This window comes from Miniopterus schreibersii, assembly GCF_964146895.1.
Source record: "Miniopterus schreibersii genome assembly, chromosome: 7".
Taxonomy (NCBI): Eukaryota; Metazoa; Chordata; class Mammalia; order Chiroptera; family Miniopteridae; genus Miniopterus; species Miniopterus schreibersii.
This window is the reverse complement of record NC_138108.1, coordinates 80,532,682-80,553,705: the sequence shown is the minus strand read 5'-3', so window position 1 is coordinate 80,553,705 and position 21,024 is coordinate 80,532,682. Positions and strand designations below refer to the sequence as shown.

Genomic DNA, 21,024 nt, shown 5'->3' with positions numbered 1-21,024 from the left:
AAATGTCTTCTCAGTGACTGTAGGCAGAACTTCCTTCAGAGAGCCAGAAATAAGTGAAGAAGAGAGGTTTTTTTTATACATATGTTTCTGAATGTGGCATGGCTGGGTTTGTACAAATGCAGCTATATATACTTTAGAGGGTGACATCCTCCCCCAAAATAAATCTAAGAATTTGAAAAATACACAGCTAGGAGGAGTTATCAAGATATTATCCTAAATTGCATTCCTATTGATTATTCATTAATTTAACATCCTGATTTCTAAGGTAAATAAGGAGTCTCTGAATCTGGTAAAAAGCCTGGAAGGTTGACAAAACCATTTTATATCTAACATCATTCATTCATCATGAAATTCTTGAAAGCCTACTATGCGTGCTAAAGACTCAAAGTTGAATGCTAAGTGATAACTACTCAGAGTTAGACAAATACGTGAACAGCACCATGACCATAATCAATAAAGACCTCAAGAAGGAAGTCTTAACTAAATTTGGACTTGAATGCTGAGTGCTAATTAGCCAGTTAGAAAGGAGAGATCCATAGAAGAAAGAAAGAGTAGTGCTCTCACACGGCAAGGCAGGCTACCGACTGAGGAACATGCATTCCAAGCGAAGGCATTTAAAACGTTGTTCTATTTGCAAGAGACAGGTGATGGACATACGTAGTTTTGATGCCCAGGATGAGTGCTCTGGGGACAAGGCTGTGCTTAAGGTAGACCAGGAGAAAGAAGTACTGCTGAGAGGCTCAAATGAATTCTTCTCAACATTTGGCTGAGGCCCATTTGCCTTAATAGAAAAGCCCACTCTTCTGCAAAGCAGACTTTGCCTTCATCACCCTTAGACTTGACTTTCCTATAAAGGCAAGTGACCTGGCTTAGCCTGACTTGAATAACAGGTGACTGAAATCTCTTTACCCCCATAGAGACAAAGAAGCGCTTCATTATGCCAGTTCCAAGTTTTCCTCCCCAGAGAAAACAATCTGCCAACTTACAAGCTCCGATAGCCCTTATTATCTGAACCAAGTGTCACTTAATCACATACCAACTGTTGCCTTAACTTTTTAATGTATTTACATGATGTTTTCCCAAATCATTTTTGGTTCCATAACAGCAGAAAACTTTTTCCCACTTCTTATACCTGTAGGTTTTGTATATTACTGGCTACACATACTATAAAAAGGAAAAATAAGACAAGAACAAAATTAAAACATTAGAAAAAGAAAGAATAAAAGAAAAATAATTAAATTAACTTTCGCTACATCATTTTTTAAAACTTTATTTTGAAGATATGGGTGGCACCAGAAGTCATTGTTCAATCCTTACAACGTATTATATGTAAGATTGAAAAGATCCAAAACTTCTGCTACTGGAAACAGCATAGACTCTGCGTTGTAGACTCTGCTCCCATGCAGAGCGTGCACTCACATGTCACAGTGACTTCCAACTACCTGCTTTCTAAACATAAAGGAAGCAGAATGGGGAGTTTCCATTTTCAAGTGCTGTATGGCTGAGGCCATTTCTTCTGGATGATGTTTAACATATCAGTCTGCTTGCTCTTAGGACCCCATCTATAAATTGGGATTCTATATGTTTTACAGAAATGCTGTATGTCTTACAGGAGGATCACGAAATCAATGAGACAAACCAGCTGTTGAATATTTGAAGGCTAAGATTCCAGCTCATGAGTGGTTCTTTCCCTTCTCCTCTTTCAGGGAGAAAGAAACGGGAGCTCTCAAGGGAAAATAGAAGGGAATGAAAGTTTCCCATTCCCTATTAGGCCATCAACCTGCTCGATCGAAGCAGGGCTTTAAGCCTCTTCAAAACAAGGTGCTCTGGAAGTATGACTTTCTCTCCTACAGCTATCATCATGAGGGGAAAGGAGAGATTATTCTGCTTCTACTCCACTTTTCAAAAGGAATGTTTATCAGACTAAAAGGCTTAGAAAAGAATGTCAATAGGTAAATATCAATCTGGCTGAAAACACTTTTAAAAGCATTAATATTCCACAGCTACTAAAATCTTGCTGGCAGAAGATGGAATTGTTTACAGTGTTGTGTGAGGAGCGGCTGCTGGCCCCTCGCCACACGGAGTGGCCGTATCCTCACTGAAATGCTAGCAGATCTCAGACAAACGTCTGCTGTTCAAGGCTCAGAGCTGCTCTGAGAACAGGTGCGCTTGAGAGACAGGGAAAAGCTACAACTGTAAACAGAACTTCGGTTTCGGTGCAAGGTATGTGCTATTCACTAGGTCTGCATATGGACTTCAGTAAGGCAGAGTTCCAACGTCTGCTAATCACCCGAAGGTCATCACAGTTTGGGAGCTCATGTAACAAATGTCCCTGTCTGCCTTTTAATATATAATCCAAGCACCTTTATTGTCAGAGATTCATTTTAAGTCATTCTGTCAGAAAATAAAGACACCACCTTCCATAACTTTTGAAATAGTTTATTTAAACAATTTTGAGAGGCGTGGAAAGTGGGGTGATATAGTGGAACACTAGCCTCAGTAACTAAAGGCTGGTGTTTTCTGGGTACCATGTTCCCATTTGTCATCAGAGAGGACCTGAAGCGTGGGCTGGTGTGTGAAGCAAGGGCCGAGGGGCTGTGAACGGCTACCACCGTCTTCCAGAGGAACGGTCAATACCTGCTAGCGCTGAAGGTAAGCGTTTCCTGGTATCAAAGTGTTTACTCCCAAGTACATGCTTGAGGAAAACCAAGAGATAGTACAAGATCATATAGTGTATATTGAGAAAAAAAGACAGCAGAATTAATCTGTAGATTAATAAAGAGAAGAATTAATGAATATGTTGTGGTGTACACGTAAAATGAAATATAATACAGCAGTTAAAATGAAAGAATTCGGACCACATGTGTCCAAATGCAAACGTTCCAGAAACAGAATGTAGATAAAATTGCAAGGTGAAAAAGAAACAGTGGGATCCACTTACATATTGGTCAAAGGCGATCGAAGCCGTGCTGTACGTTGCTGAGGAATGAAGATGCGCGTGGTAAATGCACAAACACATGATCTATAAGAATAAGAAACAAACCCACAAGTGTTTACTTCTAGGCGTGATGGGAGGTGGATGGGCGCAGGCAAGGATGCAAAAGGGACTTAAATTACATGTGAAGTATGTTATTTCTTTCAAAATGTCTAAGGGTTAAAAACATATAAAGCTAGATAAGGGTTCATATTTTCTCGTCTAGTCTCTCTAGTATGATAAAACTGGCCGTACAGTGATTTTAAACCTGGGGTCCTCCAAGGCCAGGCTAGGGCTGCAGCGCCTGGGGGCCTTCAGAAGAGAAGCCCCAGCCTCCTGCTCCTGCTCCCCAGGCCGGGCTCCTGCTCCCCAGGCCGGGCTCCTGCTCCCCGGGCTCCTGCTCCCCAGGCCGGGCTCCTGCTCCCCGGGCTCAGCCCCGGGCTCCTGCTCCCCGGGCTCCTGCTCCCCAGGCCGGGCTCAGCCCCGGGCTCCTGCTCCCCGGGCTCCTGCTCCCCAGGCCGGGCTCAGCCCCGGGTTCCTGCTCCCCAGGCTCCTGCTCCCCAGGCCGGGCTCCTGCTCCCCAGGCCGGGCTCTTGCTCCCCAGGCCGGGCTCCTGCTCCCCAGGCTGCTGCTCCCCAGGCCCAGGCTCAGCCCCGGGCTCCTGCTCCCCGGGCTCCTGCTCCCCAGGCTCAGCCCCAGGCTCCTGCTCCCCAGGCTCCTGCTCCCCAGGCTCAGCCCCTGGCTCCTGCTCCCCGGGCTCCTGCTCCCCAGGCCGGGCTCAGCCCCAGGTCCCTCCTCCCCAGCCCGGGCAGCAGGGCCGGAGAAGCCGCCTGGGCTTTGAGGTTCGCGGTTCCGGCCCCGGCGCGCGCAGGGCCTTCCCCCCGCAGGCAGAGCGGGGGCGAGGGGAGCCCCGCGCCCGAGAACCGCGGAACGGGCGGCTCGCTCTCCGGCGGGGCTTGGAGGCAAGAGGGTCTGCACTCCCCCCGCTGGAGGCCCTCAGGGTTCTTCCTCCCGAGCGCGGCGGCCGCTAGGGTCCCGCCGGCGCCGGCCCCGCTCCGGCCAAAGCCGCGGGCGGACTCGGGTCCTGGCGCGGAGGCCCCTCAGCGCGCCCGGCAGCCGGACCCGGGTCCGAGGCCGTCGGCGGGAGCCCTGCGGCTGCGGGCGCGCCGGGGCACGTGCCCCCTCCAGGCTGCCCCCGGGGCTGCGGCCCCTCACTTTGCTCGCGTCTGCGGGCGCCCGACGGCTTCCAGGGGACAGTCGGGGCTCAGGGCGAAGCAGGAGCGCGGCCGGGGGAAGCCGCGCGCCAGAGGCGGGCTCGGGGCCGGGGGAGCCCAAGCTGCCCGCTCCCTCTCTCAACTTAAACCCCTCGGGCGGAGCCCTCGGACGGAGCCCCACGAGCAGTGCGCGCCCCAGCCCGCCCCCTCCGCCCCCCCGCTCGGCCCGTCTCGCGGGCACGGCCGCCCGGCCCCCGCACCTGCGCTCACGCGCCGCGCGGGGCAGCACCGGCCCCAGGTGCCGCGGGGCCGAGGGGCGGGGCCGGGCGCGGGGCGCGGGGCGGGGCGCACGTGCGGGTACAGCCGCCAGTCCTGCTCTCAGCGCCGTCGCCCCGCAGCCTCCACACTGGGGAGCACGCAGGGGAATCGTGTCGCGTTATCCGCCCCCCCCCCCCAAAACAGCAGCAGAAACAAGAGCCTCTCCTTAGTTCTTTGCAGACCTTTCCACGGGATGTTACTCTCGCTGATGCGTTTCTTCCCGCTCCCCTTAGTGTCCCTTCAGCAGCGCCTTCCAAAGCCTGGCTTAAATTTCAGTGCCTTTACCCAGCCCCAAATTTGGGGGCAGGGAGGGAAGAGTCACAGGGTCCCCTTCCCCTTCCCCGCCCCGGGTCCCCCTCCCCCTTCCCCGCCCCGGGTCCCCCTTCCCCGCCCCGGGTCCCCCTTCCCCGCCCCCAGCGCTCCGCAGCGCGGGGGCAGCGCGGGGGCAGCAGCGGGGCCGGCGGGCGCGCCCAGGCGCGGCGGGCGCGAAACGCGGGGCGCGGGGCGGGGCGGGCGCGGGGCGCGGGGCGGGCCGGGCGCGGGGCGGGGGCGGGGGCGGGCCGCGCGGCGGCGCCTATAAGGAGCGGTCCGGGCCGTGCCGACTGCGGCTCGCTCTCCCCGCGCGGCCCCCGCGGCTGCAGCCAGCTGGCGCGGCGTCTCCAGGCTGCGGGCGCGCAGGACGCGGCGGGGCGGCGGCACCGCGGGCGGCCCGGCCCTGAAGCCCGGCTCAGCTCGCGAGGCCGGCGCGGCGGCGGAGCGCGGGGCGCGGGATGGAGTGAGGCCCGCGCCGCTCCGAGGGCTGGGGGAGGGCGCGCGGCGCGGAGGAGGCGCGGCGAGGAGCGCGGCCGGCCGGCCGGGACCGGGACCCGGCTGGGAGCGCGCGCTCGGGGCGATGGATCCGGCGCGGCCGCTGATCGGCGTCGTCACTTTGCTGCTGTCCGGCGTGTGGCACCCGGGATCAGCGGCGACCAACTGTAAGTGGGAGCCGGGCGGCGGGACGGGAGCGCCGGGTCTGGGAAGGCGGGCGTTCCGTGGTGCCTGGTCCGAGCAGAAGAAAGGGGAACGCTCGCCGGGGCGGTTCCCCCGCTCTCGCCATCCCGAAAGTTAGCGGAGCTCGCACGACCCGGCCCCGCCGGGTTTCCTGCGCCCCCCCGCCCCCCCATTGCAAAGTTCAAGGCGGGGGGAGGGTCCGCCCGGCGCCCCCGCGCCCCCGCGCGGTCCCGGCCGGGCTGCCCCGGAGGGCCTGGGCCAGGCTGCCGCGCCGCCGGGCGAGCCGGGGACGCAGGGGCCCGGCCGCCGCACCGGGACCGCGGCCGTCCCCAGGGCAGCCGCGCGAGACGCGGGCCCCGGCTCTGCGCTGGCGGGAGCTCCAGCTGGGCGGCCGTGCAGCCGATGGGCGCCGGTTTAACGGGGCTGGGAGTTTTGGCCCAAGAGTCGTGGCCCGGTGTAGTCGAGCCACAGATCGATGGCGGTCTCTGTTACAGGAGGACAGCTTTGATGCCCCCCCCCCAATCTTTGTGCCCGAGAACACGTAACGAGTGTGCACTAAATGTACGCACTGTTCTCCAAGCTGTAACCTCTGCAAGTGCGGAGCATTTAATTTAATAGGCAGGAAGGCAGGACACCTGGGGATCCGCCACCTGCACTGTGTATTTAAAGAACTCAGTTTGTCAAACTTGAATAAATCTCCAGAACCATCAGAGGTTTAAGCTCAATTGCTCAGCTGCCTCTCTAGGCAGAGAAGGGGAAGTTTTCCAGCTCTGGAAACTCCTAAATGAGAAAGAATGCAATTAAGCCATCTGTGTTTTCCCAAAGATGGTTTACCAAGGTTCCTCAGTTTTCTGGGCTTGCTCCTCTGTCTGCTAACCCCTCTGGAGGCTCAGGAATGTTTAATCATATTGGTACATTTTAATACTATTGCTTGTAAATCTGAACCATCTCTGCAAGTAAGACAACTCGCTGCTCTGAGTCCCTCTTCAGTCCCAGCTCCTCAGGTCTGAGAAGGCTGGCTCCAGTAAGATGCTCAGCCCAGATATACCTCAAGGGAGAGAATTAGACAATTGTTATTCCCCAAAAACCACCCAAAGCAGAGAGTGTGTCTGTCTGTGATTCAAAATTGTAGATTCAGAATCTGTAGTTAGTGCAAATGGCTTCTGAAGGCTTTATTAAAGTTTGAATTCTAAAGCAGTGCTGAAGAGGTCAGCCTCTCTGGAAGGGAGGTCCTAAGGGCCTTGGATTGGAAATTATTTCAGGGAACAGGTAGGGACAGGTTATAATCTAATTTTCTTTCCCTCCTGCCTCCCCTCCTGCTTCCCTTCTGTCTTCTTCGTCTGTTAAGCAAAATTGTTCCCAAGGCGCTTTAGAAATACATCCGAGCCCTTTGGCAAGAGGCGGTGAGGCCCGGTGCCGAGTGGTGCCTGCACCTGCCGGAACGCTAGAGGTCAGTGTTGTCCCGGTGATGCAAAGGTGTGGCGGAGAAGCCGCCTTTCCCTGAGCAGTCACCTATCTGAAAACGGACAATTCTGAAGACACAAGATGGAGTGGGGAGTGACGGCGAAGTAGATAGAACATACTCTATAGGAATAGGATTTGGGCTTTCTTATGTAGTACGTTTTCTTAGGAGCAAAGAAAAATATAAAATGTGGAATGGCATTTTCTGTAAATTAATTGAATTATGGTTAAAATGTTATACTAAGGCTTATAAAACCTCTATGGTATGGGTTTAAGGCTCATGCTGATCATTACTAATGCAGCAATAAAGATGACTCTGAAATTTAAAATAAAACTGTGATAACAAGCTTTAATATTTCATCACTGACAGTTTAATTTCCTTATTTCCAATCACCATTTCAATGGAATGCACTCTGCTTGCTAAATATTTTGGAGCCAGTGTCCTTAAAGAGTATTGATAAATGCTTTTATTATGCTGAACAAAATGTATTAATTAAGTGAACAGTAGGCTAGCTGCAGAAAATTACTTCTGAACTCAGTAGGTCTTGGTAGTCTCCAGAACCTGAAATGCAGAACCTCCAAGGAAAAATAAAAAAGGAACATTCTACAGTTCTCCAGACATCGATTGTCCACACTCTTCGTCCATTAAACACAGGGCTTTGATCTTCCATCAATTCCAATCCATTAATATTCATATGCTTATTTTGAGGAACAGTCCATTTGTGGAAGTTTGTAAATTATTTGAAGAAACTATTTTTTTCAAGTTTATTCTTTCCATATTTTGAAATAATATTTCATGTTATTTGTGACAGTAGCTTTGAAAACGGGTAGTTATCCAAGATGCTCCGTGGTATCTGTGTGCCTGTGAACTCTGTTCAAGTAAAACCAACTTTTGCTTTCATTCTTCTAATAATAATTTGTTGTTGTTGCTAGTGTTGTGTGTGTGTGTGTGTGTGTTTAATTTTCTCATAATCTTATCAAATTTGGACATTTATCTGCAGGGGGAAAATGAATGCTTACCCACTTATAGATTTTATACATTTCTAATTAAACAAAATTAAAATAAAGTCAGGTTGGAAGGCCAGCTACAGTATAGATATTATGAATTTGTGCAGAGAGTTTAATTACCAACCAGTAATAAAAACTCTGCAAATTTCCCCATTCCAGATTTTCAGGATATTAAATAGCTACAACACATTCTTTGGATTTACCCTGAGGGAATTAGTTAATTTCAAATGTAGATATGATAGGCCAGTGTTAAATGAAAAACCCTTTTATATATAACATCAACTCCTTTGACACAAGAAGAAATGATGCAACTTGATATTTAATTGAAGTGAAACCAGGATTTTGAAATGCCATGGAGTTCTAGCCCCAATTATGCCTCAGCTAAGATGCCAGATGCTCCTCAGGTTAAGCAACCTTCCGGTGGTCACAGGCTTGGGTATAAAATAGCAACTGAGATGTATATCTACTCCCCTCAGAACAGCTGCTTAATATTTCACTGAGGAAATTCTTCAAATAGTAGATATGTTGAAAGAACATTATGATGGAAGAACTTGTATTCAGAAGATAAGAGGAATGAATAGGACACTAATAGGGTCACTATTCACTTTATTTTTAAACCATAATCAGATATTATGTGATTATAAAGAGCCTTAATTTTCACCAATAAGTTACTTCAGATGATCTCCAAGCATCTTATCTGTTTGTTGTTATATATGAGGTTCACACAGATAATAGCCTTGAGAGGGAAAAGCTCTTCGTTCTAGCCCTTCATCACAGAACTTCATCTAAAATATACGAGGGTGCCAGTCACATTCATAGATATCTTCAAATAAAGGGATGCACTACAGCTTCAGTCATCTGAACCTTATGCACAAGCCCAATCAAGAGGTAATATTATGAACAGACAAAGGTTAGGCTGATTTCTTTTGAGAGGAAAGTATTTGCGGTATATTTCTGTGGCATTTATAGTCAGCAGACGTGAAGGAAGTATGTAATGCTCATTTGGAAGAGTCCTAAAGATGTCCCCATGGTTGAATGGGCTTGGTTTTGACAATCCATTTGAATCCGCTTTCCTTTCTCTTCACATAGCCCCCATCTCCAAACCAGATTCCTGCTTCCACTACTGGAAAATGTAAAGAAAAATCTAGACTAGCAGTTTTCACACAAAGGCACAGAATTATGAGAAAATTTATTTCCATAGGAATAAGCCTCTCCCTCTCTTATTCTCAATCTGATGAATGAATGTTCTCTAAATTGCAATTTTTCATTTTTCCCCATTCTCCTTACCCTTTTTTCTTTATTGGGATCCAGTTTTCCTTTGTTACAAAACAAAGTTATGTGATATATTCTTTGAAATGTTTCTAAAAACTTTTAGTAGGTGATCAAAGCCCTTTAGTTTATATGTCAGAAATCTGCTGAAATATGGCTTTTATACATGATCTAATTATCCTTGTCATATAAGAAAGTAGGGGGAGGGTCTAGTTACCTGAAAGACCAAAATAGTCATTCACTCAGTAGGACTTTATATTGAAGCTTCTGTGTATTCATTTGGAGCCAACAATGACATTTTTAATTCATAAGAGAAGCTGTCTTCATTCATCAGAGCTCTGACACTGTCTGGCTGGTGTCCTTGTAAAGGTTATGGACTTATCCTAATGTTCTCAGTGTATTAAATAAAGGAGTTAGATCAAATTATTATTAAGGACCTATCTCATCATAATGTATTTTTATCTTTAACTACTGATGTTGCCTACTGATCATTTCATTTGGATACTTCTGGGGTGATTGTACTCAAAATTGTTAAGCAGTTTTATTTATATGAACAACATATTAGGCTTTTAATTTCTAATTAACTGCTATGCACTTTGTGTCCCTCACTTCAATACGCTAAGTCCACAAAATTTGGCCAGGCAACCCTACTAAGTAGACTTTATTAAATTCACCTTACCAATGAGTACGTTTAAGGTTAATAGAAGTTAATAAATTTCCCAGGATGATAAAGCTAATTGATGAAAAAGATCAGGATCTGGAACTATATCTACCTATCTCCAAAGACCACATTCTTTGCAATATATGAAATTAATTCCTGTGAACTTAGGGCCTGTGTGAGCATCTGTGGAAAGTTGCTTTGGAACTCCTATGGTTAGTCTCTGTAGCTCTGTCCTCAGCAAAAGATATGAGGTCACAGTTTCCACCAGAGCCAACTCTTAAGTTATAACTTAAAGCAACAACCAAACATTTGCACTATATCTGATACAAGAGGCCAGACATTACCATGGTCAAAAATAAGATGCTTCACATCTGACATGCACCAGAAGCTTTACTTTTCTTATGAGTTTCCATAAAAACTTGATAAGGAAAGAACATACACTTGATGAAGACTTGTGACCACACACACACACACACACACACACCCCAATACCTGAAAGGCACTGCTATTGATGTCATATCAGTTTATAGATGTCAGACCAAATATAGCACTGCCAAGAACTGAACTTCATCTTGACCGCTCCCCATCCTCTAACTTCTAATTTTATGGAACTTCTCACTCCACAAACAAACCATGCTGTCTCACATTGCCTCCTCCTATCATTTATTTGCTATTTTGTCTGCTTAGTTTAGAAGGCCCTTTCTCATTTTTATCTTCTCTCACTTTCTCCCAATACCACATGCACGCACACACACACATGCACACACACACACACATTTTCACCAGGCTGGGTCAAGTGCCCTTATATATTACTATTATATTTTTATAATCTTTGTCTCCTGATTAAATCGCAAGGTTCCTGATTATCATATTTTATTTGAATGTCTATATTCAATAACTAAAACATTGTACAAATGAATGGATGAGATAATAAATGAATGGTTTCCAACTAAGAATTTTTATTTCACAATTAAAATACTTATATGGTTCTGTAGCTAGAACTTTGAAATTTATTTGTTTTACATTTCTTTTTTAAAATAACAAGTATTGCTTGTTGCTTTGGAGATGCCAAGAAGTAATTAGCATGTGGGGCTGTTAGTGAAAGAGCAGACTCTCAGATCACTGTACTGGACTTGTGAGCTGGGGAAGGCCCTGCACTCACGCAGGCCTGAGGTTTCCATGATTTCATTCAGACATGATTCTACTTATGTGTCAAGTGGCCTTTGGTTCCTAAATGAGAAACCCTCTGTGTCCATCTGAGCTCAGTGCAAAGCTAGAGCTAATTTTATTAACTTGCTTTTGCAATTTTAATGAGTGTTTCCCACATAGTCTATAGATTTACAAATATATAAGAACTCTTCATAGTGCAGGGTTCAGTATAAAAAAGAAAAATGTGGGCTCTATTTAATTGGGCTTTAGCAGTAAATCACTGTAAGGATTTTTTTTTTATTGCAAACCTACAACAGTACCCTAATAACATTATTCTGAGTCTCCAATGTCGTCTCATCAAATTGTGGTGGGGGGAGACTAAAGTGTTAATGGTCTGTGTGATATTCATTTGAAAAATTTATTGAAGAAATGAGTCCCAACTAAAGGTTTTCTTTCCAAAACTCAAGGTTATTGTTTTTTAAAATCACTCTGGAGAAATAAAGATGACTAAGAAGCCCATGACCTCAAGGAGCCCTGAACATGGGCAGCCAGAGAAATACATTTTTAAACATGTCAAAGTGATAAATGCTGTAACAAAGGTAAACACAAGATGTAACGTAAGGCACAAGGGAATCTCGGAGTGCTGGGGCATCCAGGCAAGCTCTCTGAGGGGAATGAAAGTAACTCAGACTCAAACAAAGTCAGACTTCCCTGGCTGAGAAATGCAGAGAGACTCTTCCAGGCTTTCTGAGTGAAAGCGTGGGAGTGGGGTGTGTTGTAGTGGCTCTGAGGGTAGAAAAGAAACTATGGGCAAGCGTGGGGCTCCTATATTTTCACTGGTAAGCTGTGGAGAGCCAGTGAAAGATTTGTACATGCAATTAGATATACATATTTAGATCTGTTTGTAAAACAATTATTGTGAAGAATAGACTAGAATGAACCGAGGCTAATAGCGAGGAAGGCAGTGAAGAGATCAGTGCAGGGACTCAGATGATGATTCATAAGGGCCTGAAGAAGAAAGCGGCAGAATCCACAAGGTTACACAGAATCAGAAGGAAAACAATGGCCAAGTAAATTCCAAACAGGGAAATCTCTGAGCTCGCGCCCCCGCAGAAGGCACGGGTGTGGTTGAATGCCTTCTACAGCTGCTCCCGTGGACAATGAGAGCTCTGGGTGCCGGAAGGGGTGCTCTGTTCTCTGAATGAACCTCTTCCTGGGAATACCGAGTGGCCAGATTCTCCGCGGTGTGTTTCCTGTGTGCGTGATACCCTATAGCCTATGCTCTCTGTGCCCGTCATCCCGACGCATCTTCTACTCGGTAAATTATGCCGGCTTTGTCAGCAGAGTGAGAACTAGTCGTTAAAGATCCTGTAATTAAACCTCCGCATCTCCCTCCTCGCCCCCCCCCCCCCCCGGGGGTGAGCGGGATCATTACCACCCCGGGGTTGCTCCCGGGAAACAGGAGCAAGGGGCACTGGATGTGCCACATTGATTTGCTATCATTGGTGTTTGATTTGCTGGCGTGAATTCTGTGTCTCTACTTTTCTAATTTCTTTTGTGCATATTCTTGGGGGTTGATTAATGCCATCTGTTCACTGGATCAGCTAGATTGAGTTTTAAAGGAAATGTTGAAGATAGAAAGGAAGTGAAGGGAACGCCACGACACCACTCATGATGTGTATTATTTTTAACTAGCCACCTTTGGAAGCAGAGATGTTCCTCTGAAGACAGTCTAAAGAAAGTTGCCTAACAGACGGATGATTGTAGGTGTTAGTCTAGGTTGCTGTTTACTTAATGTACGTGTTCCCTCCCCCTTTCCCGCTCCTCTCTGCCACGTGGCCATGCCTTTGGGGGTTACAGCTGGCTTTTCTCTGAGCTCCTGATTGTGATAAAGTGTGAGAGGAGGGGAGAAGTCTGTGGATCCAGGGCTGTCTCTCGAAACTCTGTGGGCATAATCACCAACCGTGAAACCTCCCAACAAAGCCTGATCTGAGGGCAGCCCTGGCAGGGCTCTGCCACCCTGGCACTGGGAGAGCCCACCTGAAAACAACACCCCCACTCATCTGTCCCCAGACAACTCTCTCTAACTCCATTAGCCTCCTGAAGCTGCAAATATGGGGGGAAGCCATTCAATTCATAGAGATAAGCATTACCACACAGACCCCACTGGAGGGGAACACATAAGAAGGTAAATTGATACTGAACTACACCTGACTCAGAGAAACACCTTTTGCCAAACGAAAGTTTATTGGGTATCTGAAGAGGGGAGAGAATGTTCTGAGTTGGGGGCAAAGAATTGAATGTTCAGGGTGGCAGGAGGAGTGTGTCAGCTTCTGGCTTTGCCAGGCTCAGCCTCCCAGTTCCTTATGAGGCTGAGAGAGCAGCAGGTGGGCAAGGGGAGGTGGTAAAGGATGGTGAGCAGGGCACACGTCACACAGCTCGGGTGTATCTGCTTCCCATCTGGGAATATTTCCTGTGTATACTATCACGGACCTTGGAGAGCCGGTGTAAGTATAATACGGGTCACTCTGTATAAAATGCACAGGATGTGGGCATTCAGTGATCACTGTAATAATAATTATAATTACTGATGAACCTCAACAGGGGTTCTCTCAAGATCAGTTATAATGCTAATTAGGGCAAAGACAACTACATTTCCATTTCCACAAAGATAGAAAGGCCCACCGTCTTTCCTCCCGGAAATCAGAGCCGAGTGACTGCCACAGCAAACAGAAGCTTGTTCTCATTGCGCTCCTATGTCAGAGGGACGCTGGGCAGAATCTGTCTCCACCTGATCAAGGTAGACGATCATTTGGATTTCTCACGTGATTCCTCAGCTTTGTCGTGATATGATCACAGCTTCTGGGCCTTGGCCAGTGGACTTGCTGGTTGAAAAACTCACACAGGGAGCCTCATAAGAGAGCGGGGAATAGAGCTTCATCTATAAAAATAAGCAGCACTCACCTCCTGAACACTGAGCGGGTCCTTGCAGAAGATGTGGGGAAGTGTCTTTGAACAGACTTTGAGAGCTTTAGAGACCCCAGACAGGAGAGTGGGTGACGTGTTCCCAGTACCCTAGGCCTTCCATGTGTAGGAAACTTGGGCAGATGGAGGTAAAATCTGAAGGTTGGGAGACCTGTGTTTCCTCTGCGTGTACTGCTGAATCATGCTTTGTGTGAATAAATACTAGGAGTGTTAATGTAGGGCTAAATCAGGGGCTGGTGCAATGACTGAGGAATTGTACATACTCAGACCACCTTTACGTGCTCATTCACTCATTCATTCATTCTTCATTCATTCACTCACTCAGACATGTCTATGTGATGCAGACACTTCCCTGTCTACCCACAAAAGCCTTTGTTCATTGCAGATCAGTTGACGAGGGAGGATTAGGATTGCTGACCACAGAGCTCCAGGAACAAAAGACAGTGCTACCCCTTCAAAGCAAAGCTGTGGCACTGTGGCCTCTGCACTGTATTCTTACTGGTCCGTGAAGCGCCTGCCCCCTCCCCTAACTTCACCTGCCCTCCTCTGCCGAAGGCCTTCTCCCCAGCTCCCTCCCTCCCCCCTTGTTTCCTCCTTCCCCACCCCAAGGTGTCCTTCCTTCTTCCCCATCTCTATCTCAACTTTCTACCTTCCTTCCCTCACTCTGTTTCAGTTAACATTTACCGGATGACTTGTTTTTATGTTTTAGAGTCAAAACTAATGCTTTTCAAACTTTGCCAGAAGAAAAGAGGGTATGGGAACCAGGGACTCGGAGCTCAGCTTCAGTGGCCACTGACGCATTAATTTCCTGAACTTGATCTTAAACGCTGAGGCAAGCTTGAATTCTCCTCCGTAATATACTCATGTTTATGTTAAGATAAAAATATATTTTCCCAAAATGTCCATTAAAAGTTGATGAGCAGAGTTGATTCACTGGACCTGCGGCAGACGACCCCTGGGCCCAGCGGCACAAGCCTGGGCTTCTGGGTCCTTCTCGTGGTTCATGCCTCCCCCAAGCGAGGGGACGACCGGCCCCGGCTGTCCTCTCACGTGGGAGGAGTGGGTAGCTCCCGTTCCATTCCCGGTGGCCGGGTGTGAGCTGCAGATTCTGATCAACCAGTAAGGGGAGATGAGAAGCTCTCCTCCGTGCACAGGAGGAAGGAAGCCCACAGGCCTGCGTGGGGAACAGCAGTGGAGCTCTTGGGAGGCGCTGTGCACAGGAGTTCGCACAGACCCTCTTCAGTCTGCCCTGCACCCACTGCGGTCCCCTGGCCCTGTGCTGTCACATCACAAGCTTTACCTCTGAGTGGACGAGCTCTGCCAGGTGACAGGATCTGGGTCGAACAGGGCAGATTCTTTCAGATTGGAAGCAGGCTGAGCTCACCGGGATATTAAAGGAGATTAATGCCTCTCATGGTACAACAATCAGGAACGTTTTGACACAATCAGAAGGAATGAAGCCTGCGGATTGTAATTTTGGGACAGGGGAGATTAGACATTAGGTTAAGAAATGTGTCTCTTCCCTGGCAGGGTTTCCAAGCCCACACTGGTGGTGGGTGGTACCTGATGTGGTTCACTTTGTTCCTCTGCTTAGCTGCTGGGCAATGGCTCCTGCCTCACTCTGATGGCTTTAGTTAACATTTACTACATGACTTGTTTTTATGCTTTTTTGGTAGAAGCTAAGGCTCTTCAAATTTTTCCATTGAAGTGCCACTCACCAGCAGAAAAGTGCATTAAGATCCCAGGGGATTTGATATTTAAAGTATTCTGGAGCGAGAATGTGCTGGCTTGGATGGTGAGGTGATTAACCAACATCGAGTAGGTCGAAGGTCACACTGGGACTATAATACAGGTCCTCTGACTCCAAAATCCATACTTTTTTAACTCGGACTGTTGTTTCCTTAAACCTGAATCTAAGGCTGAGCTATTGGTAAACTCGGGGCTGTTCTCAGCACTTCAGAGCCAGTCCTCTCTGATCCCTGGTGAGAAGACCTCTGTCTAGACCACAGACTCCTCCAGTGTGGGGGCCATTTCATTCTAGCCTTGCAGGCGTCCTTCACCCCCATCCTGTCCCCATGGCAGACAGTTTCTGCAGGTCTAACCATTTGCAAAAGTCGATGGTGTTACTCATTAAAGCTTTGCAATCAACTCTTTACGGCCAAGCTCTGTGCCTATGGCTAGTGGCCTTGGATTCCACACTCAGCACCCACCTTTAACATGCCTGTTCCTGTCCCACGCTCCCCACAGACCTTCCTCACTAAATGTATTTTCATCACTACGTCATACCCAATAGTCCAAGAATTTGTTAGATGGATGTTCTGATCTTTTAAGTGATAATGAGAAAAACCCTATTAGTGATATTTAGATCACAGTTCAAATAAGTCAAGGAATAAGTGGCATTTGGTTCTGTTCTCTGTCTTCGGCTGCAGAGTTCATCCAGCCCTAGCCCATAACCCCCTTTCACCCATGGGAATGGGTGGGGAGGGGTTAACAAGTCCATACCCAATACCATTTCTCTTCATTACACTCAGCTGCTTGGTAGAAGCGGACCAGCCTGGGTGTGGACTCCATTCACCGTGGCTGCAGGGACATTCTTGGCTTTATTCTCAGCTCTCCTGCGCTTGTCCCTTTGACCTGCACTGATGCTTGGCCTTGTAAGGTCTGCCTTTGTGCCTGTGCCCCCCTTTTCAGCTATCCTCTTGTCTTAGTTTCACAGAGGCTGAGGAATTTGTCCACCCAGTATCCTCACAGTCTTCACTCTCCCTCTATCAACGGCTGCCCTGGGAAAGGACATAGGGAGTCCTGACGTGGCTCACACTGCCGCAATTAGTACACGCTGGGTTCCTGCTCTCCAGAAGAATTAGCTCCAAGGAATAAGGCCTTAGTATTTAAACTTATTTTAGGAGCAGAACTTTTTGGTTTCCAAGATGAAATCATGCACAGAATTTCAGCATGTGAATTACTAAGATTTCTGCTTCTGGGCAGCGGTGGCGAGGAGCTGCAGAATCCCAGCACTTGCCTCCTCTCCTATCTGGTTTTCACAGAAGGACCGTGAGGACGTCTGCCTTGTCCTCAGTGCAAGAATCTCTAAGTACATTGTCTCATTCACAAACGATAGGGCACATGGAGTTTCCAGTAAGGTGGACTGGCATCCTCAATGATCACCAGCACTTGGCTACTGGGCTTCCCACTTAACTCTCTGCATCAGTCTGTTGAGATTGTTAATATATATATTTTAATTTATCTTTATTGTTGAAAGTATTACAGATGTCCCCTTTTCTCCCCCATTGAGCTCCTCCATCCGGCATCTGCCCCCCCCCCCCCAGGCCTTCACCACACTATTGTCTGTGTCCATGGGTTATTCACATATGCATATAAGTTCTTTGATCAATCTCTCCCCCCCCACCCCCCCCCGACTTCCCTCCAATGCCTTCCCTCTGAGATCCCTCTGTCTGTTCCATGCTTCTCTGTCTCTGGATCCACTTTGTTCCTCAGTTTATTTTGTGTATTAGATTCCACATGTGACCGAGACCATGTAAAACTGAATCAGGAAGAATCAGAAAACCTGAATAGACCAATAACAACTGATAAAATCAAAGCAGCAATAAAAAAACTCCCAGCAAACAAAAGCCCTGATCCAGATGGCTTCACAGGGGAGCTTTCTAATTCTTTAAGTTGTAGGGTTAGAAAGTTTACTAAAAATGTTTCTTGCTTTTTGAGGTGGGCCTGCAGTGCTATGAGCTTCCCTCTCAGGACTGCTTTTGCTGGGCCCCTTAGATTTTGGGTTGCTGTGTGTTCATTTCATTTGTTTCCAGGAAGTTTTTGATTTCTTTCTTGATAATATTTTAAATGTTACCTCTGCTTGCCTAGCTGGGCATGGCTCAGTGGTTGCACGTCAACCAGGAACCAAGCGGTCAGGGTTCCGCTCCCAGTCAGGGTGCATGCCTGGGTTTCGGGGTCCATCCCCAGCAGGGGTGTGCAGGGGGCAGCTGATCGATGTTTCTCTCTCACTGATGTTTCCATCTCGCTCTCCTTTTCCTTTCCTCTCTCTCTAAAAAGCAATAAACACATATTTTAAAATACATATTACTTCTGCCAAGGTGCCTGTTTTTAACCCTTTGGAAATCTGTTTTTTCTTGTTGCTATTTTATACAAATTTCAGGACAAAAGACTCTTATGGGCATTTTGCTGATTTGAAAAGATTGTAGCTAGTCAAAGGAATGACTCCTCATTTTGACCTCCTTAGTTAATTAATAGTCAATAACTAAACTTATCTTTAAAGAAAAGTTATCTTGTGAAGGCCTTTAATTATCTACTCCCATCCCAGATATCCCCTTGGGACCTCCTCAAAAGAAGGGATTTCATGTTATACATCCAGTAAATGGCAAACTAATCACTTGATAAACTGAATTAAAGCTAGACAGGTTAAGGTAAACCCAAGTGGAGACAGCAAGCCTGGATTCGGGGCAGTCCAGGGGCAACCTCTGAATATGGGCACATATGTCAATGCTCCCTCAAAAACTCATGCCTCTAACTCCCTACTTTTGTGAGAGAAATGGAACTTGGCCTCCATCACTAAGGCCCTCTCAGAGACCCATAATGATAATTAATGGACTAGAAGTGGGAAGATTACAAATTAAATAAAATTGCTGCATGTCTGAATTCAATCTCGATTTCAGATTTTAGAACATGTTAATTACAATCACATGCTTGAGTGTGTGCTTAGAGAACCATCCATTAATAACCCCATTGCATGTAGATCTACACAGCACTCACATGCGAAAACAAACCTCAAGTGAATGCCAGCTGTCCTCACTCTGCATAACTAACAAATTTAATATAATAAATAATGTAAGACAGTGTGTGTATATATATAGTATATGTATGTACTACACACACACACACACACACGCACACACGCACATAACATACATAAATACACTTGAGCTACTTTAGCTTTCTTTCATCGTTAACATACCAGGTAGAATTTCACATAGGTATACATTCCACATGAACTGGTTATTTTGGTAAATGTCAAAATTTATTATTCCTCAAGGTCAATATTGACTTGGGTGTCACCTTTGTGATTATTTACCTCTCTAGATAATAGATTGAAGTGGGCATCTGGATGAGAATGAATATTTATTTATTGGATGAGTCTTTCCACGAAGATAGATAAATGCTGTTGGGAGGTGGACGGCATGTTCCATGCAGCTGCTCAGTTTTAGGTGGCCTTCAGCATGCAGCCTTTGCATTTAGGTTTACTCGGGGTTTTTTTTACAAAATTTTTTCCCACGTGGTTTTCTTATCTAATGGACCTAATGCAAAACTTCAAATATGTTCAGCTTGACATTTTAGTAACATAATCAGGAGATAATGATACTTGAGCATTTGGATAATAAGGCTACATGAGATTAATGAGCACCTTCTTTGGAATTTATTTACGCCCAGATAGTGTTACTTGAGAAACACAAAGCTCCCCCCACAATGATCTAATTAAAGAGGAACACAGGAAGAGACATAACATTACAAAGTGGTTCCTTAGGTTCTGAGGTATCAAGTTGATATTTTGAAATAACCTTGTTATGCGTTTTGGAGATTTGTGTGTGCCCATGTGTGTATTTGTAATGGTGCATCCTTCTTATTAACAAAAGTTAGTACCACATGTTTAGGCATCTTTCAACACATCAAACCAGGTTGAAATTCTTTCCGAAACTGTGAGTCTGCAATAGAAATAGTTCATGTTCTTGTCATGTCTCTTTTACTAATTTTGCGTACTTATTAGCCGTGTGTGTGTGTGTGTGTGTGTGTGTGTGTGTGTGTGTGTGTGTATACTCATATTTTGGCTTAGAAAGAACTGGCAAAGCATTCCAATAAAAGCATGATTATGCCAGGTTCTGTGTGATGTTCATGATGTTCTGTGCACATGGAATGTACGTGTGCTTTGCTCTGTGAATGTTCACAAACGTTGCATTCTTGGCTGTGTTCTTTATAAACGAGATGGAATTGTTTAGCTTTCATATTGACAAATCTTTTCTGGTCGTCAGTGGCCTGATAAAGACCTGCACTTAAGAAGGAATGTCACAATTACGCACAGGCTGTGACTTAGTAGTCAAGGGAATAAACCACTAGGAAAATTCATTAGTAAAGTTAATCCAAGAAACATCTGAGCAAGTGAAACAAAATCAATTCAAGGGAAGACTGTAGAACTCTATTGACATTCCCACCCTTGTTCATACATTGTTTGGGGTAAAGATCGCTATCTTTTCTGTGTAAATATTATTTTTGTTGGAAAATTCAATTTGACTTATTGGATTTCTATAGCTAAGTGTTTTGTAACTTCATTGAGGAAATAATATAATTTTGTATATGATGAAATAAAAATTCCTCACTTGGCCAATAAAAGTCTCATGTTACACACAATCCAACTCTCATCTCAGACTAGAAACTAAAGCCAAGAGAGCACCTCAGTGTGTGTGTGTGTGTGTGTGTGTGTGTGTGTGTGTGCATGTGCACGTGTCTGCTAGGAGAGTTTGATTCTTAGAAGAAGCCAAAGACACTGGAGAGTTCTCTGTCCATGACTTACATGTGTATGCACACATATGCACCCACCATCGATTACTTAATGTTTCTCTCATAACAGAAGTTAATCCTGCTAATATTAGGTCAATAATTATCAGTTAGAAGCAATTTTTCCCCAGGGGGCATTATACAATATCTGGAGACATTTTCAGTTGTCACAAGTGGGAGCTTGTACTGGCATGTAGTGGGTAGAGGCCAGGGATGTTAGTCAGCATCCAGCAATGCACAGGATTGTGACCCACAACCGGTAATTTTCTACCCTGAAATGCCAAGGTAGACAAAGCCTGAGAAACTCTGCTTAGATCTGTCATTCATGGATATTCACATGTTAATTGAAAAAAACACACAACAATATCCCATCCAAAAAATCATTTCTTATCAAGTCCAGTCCTATATGAAGACTCTTAAACTGC

The 21,024-nt window shown here is 46.4% G+C and overlaps 1 protein-coding gene across 3 annotated transcripts in view; it reads left to right on the top strand.

Moving 5' to 3' along the window:
- Positions 1 to 5,398: 5,398 nt before the first annotated feature.
- The window catches only part of CNTNAP5 (contactin associated protein family member 5), a gene marked incomplete at its 5' end in the record, with an annotated part of 726,412 nt that continues 710,786 nt past the window's right edge, over positions 5,399 to 21,024 (top strand). For all 3 annotated transcript variants that reach the window (XM_081142435.1, XM_081142434.1, XM_081142436.1), the window contains one exon: positions 5,399 to 5,480. In XM_081142435.1, coding sequence (XP_080998561.1) covers positions 5,399 to 5,480 — 82 coding nt within the window. The remainder of the gene's footprint in view (positions 5,481 to 21,024) is intronic.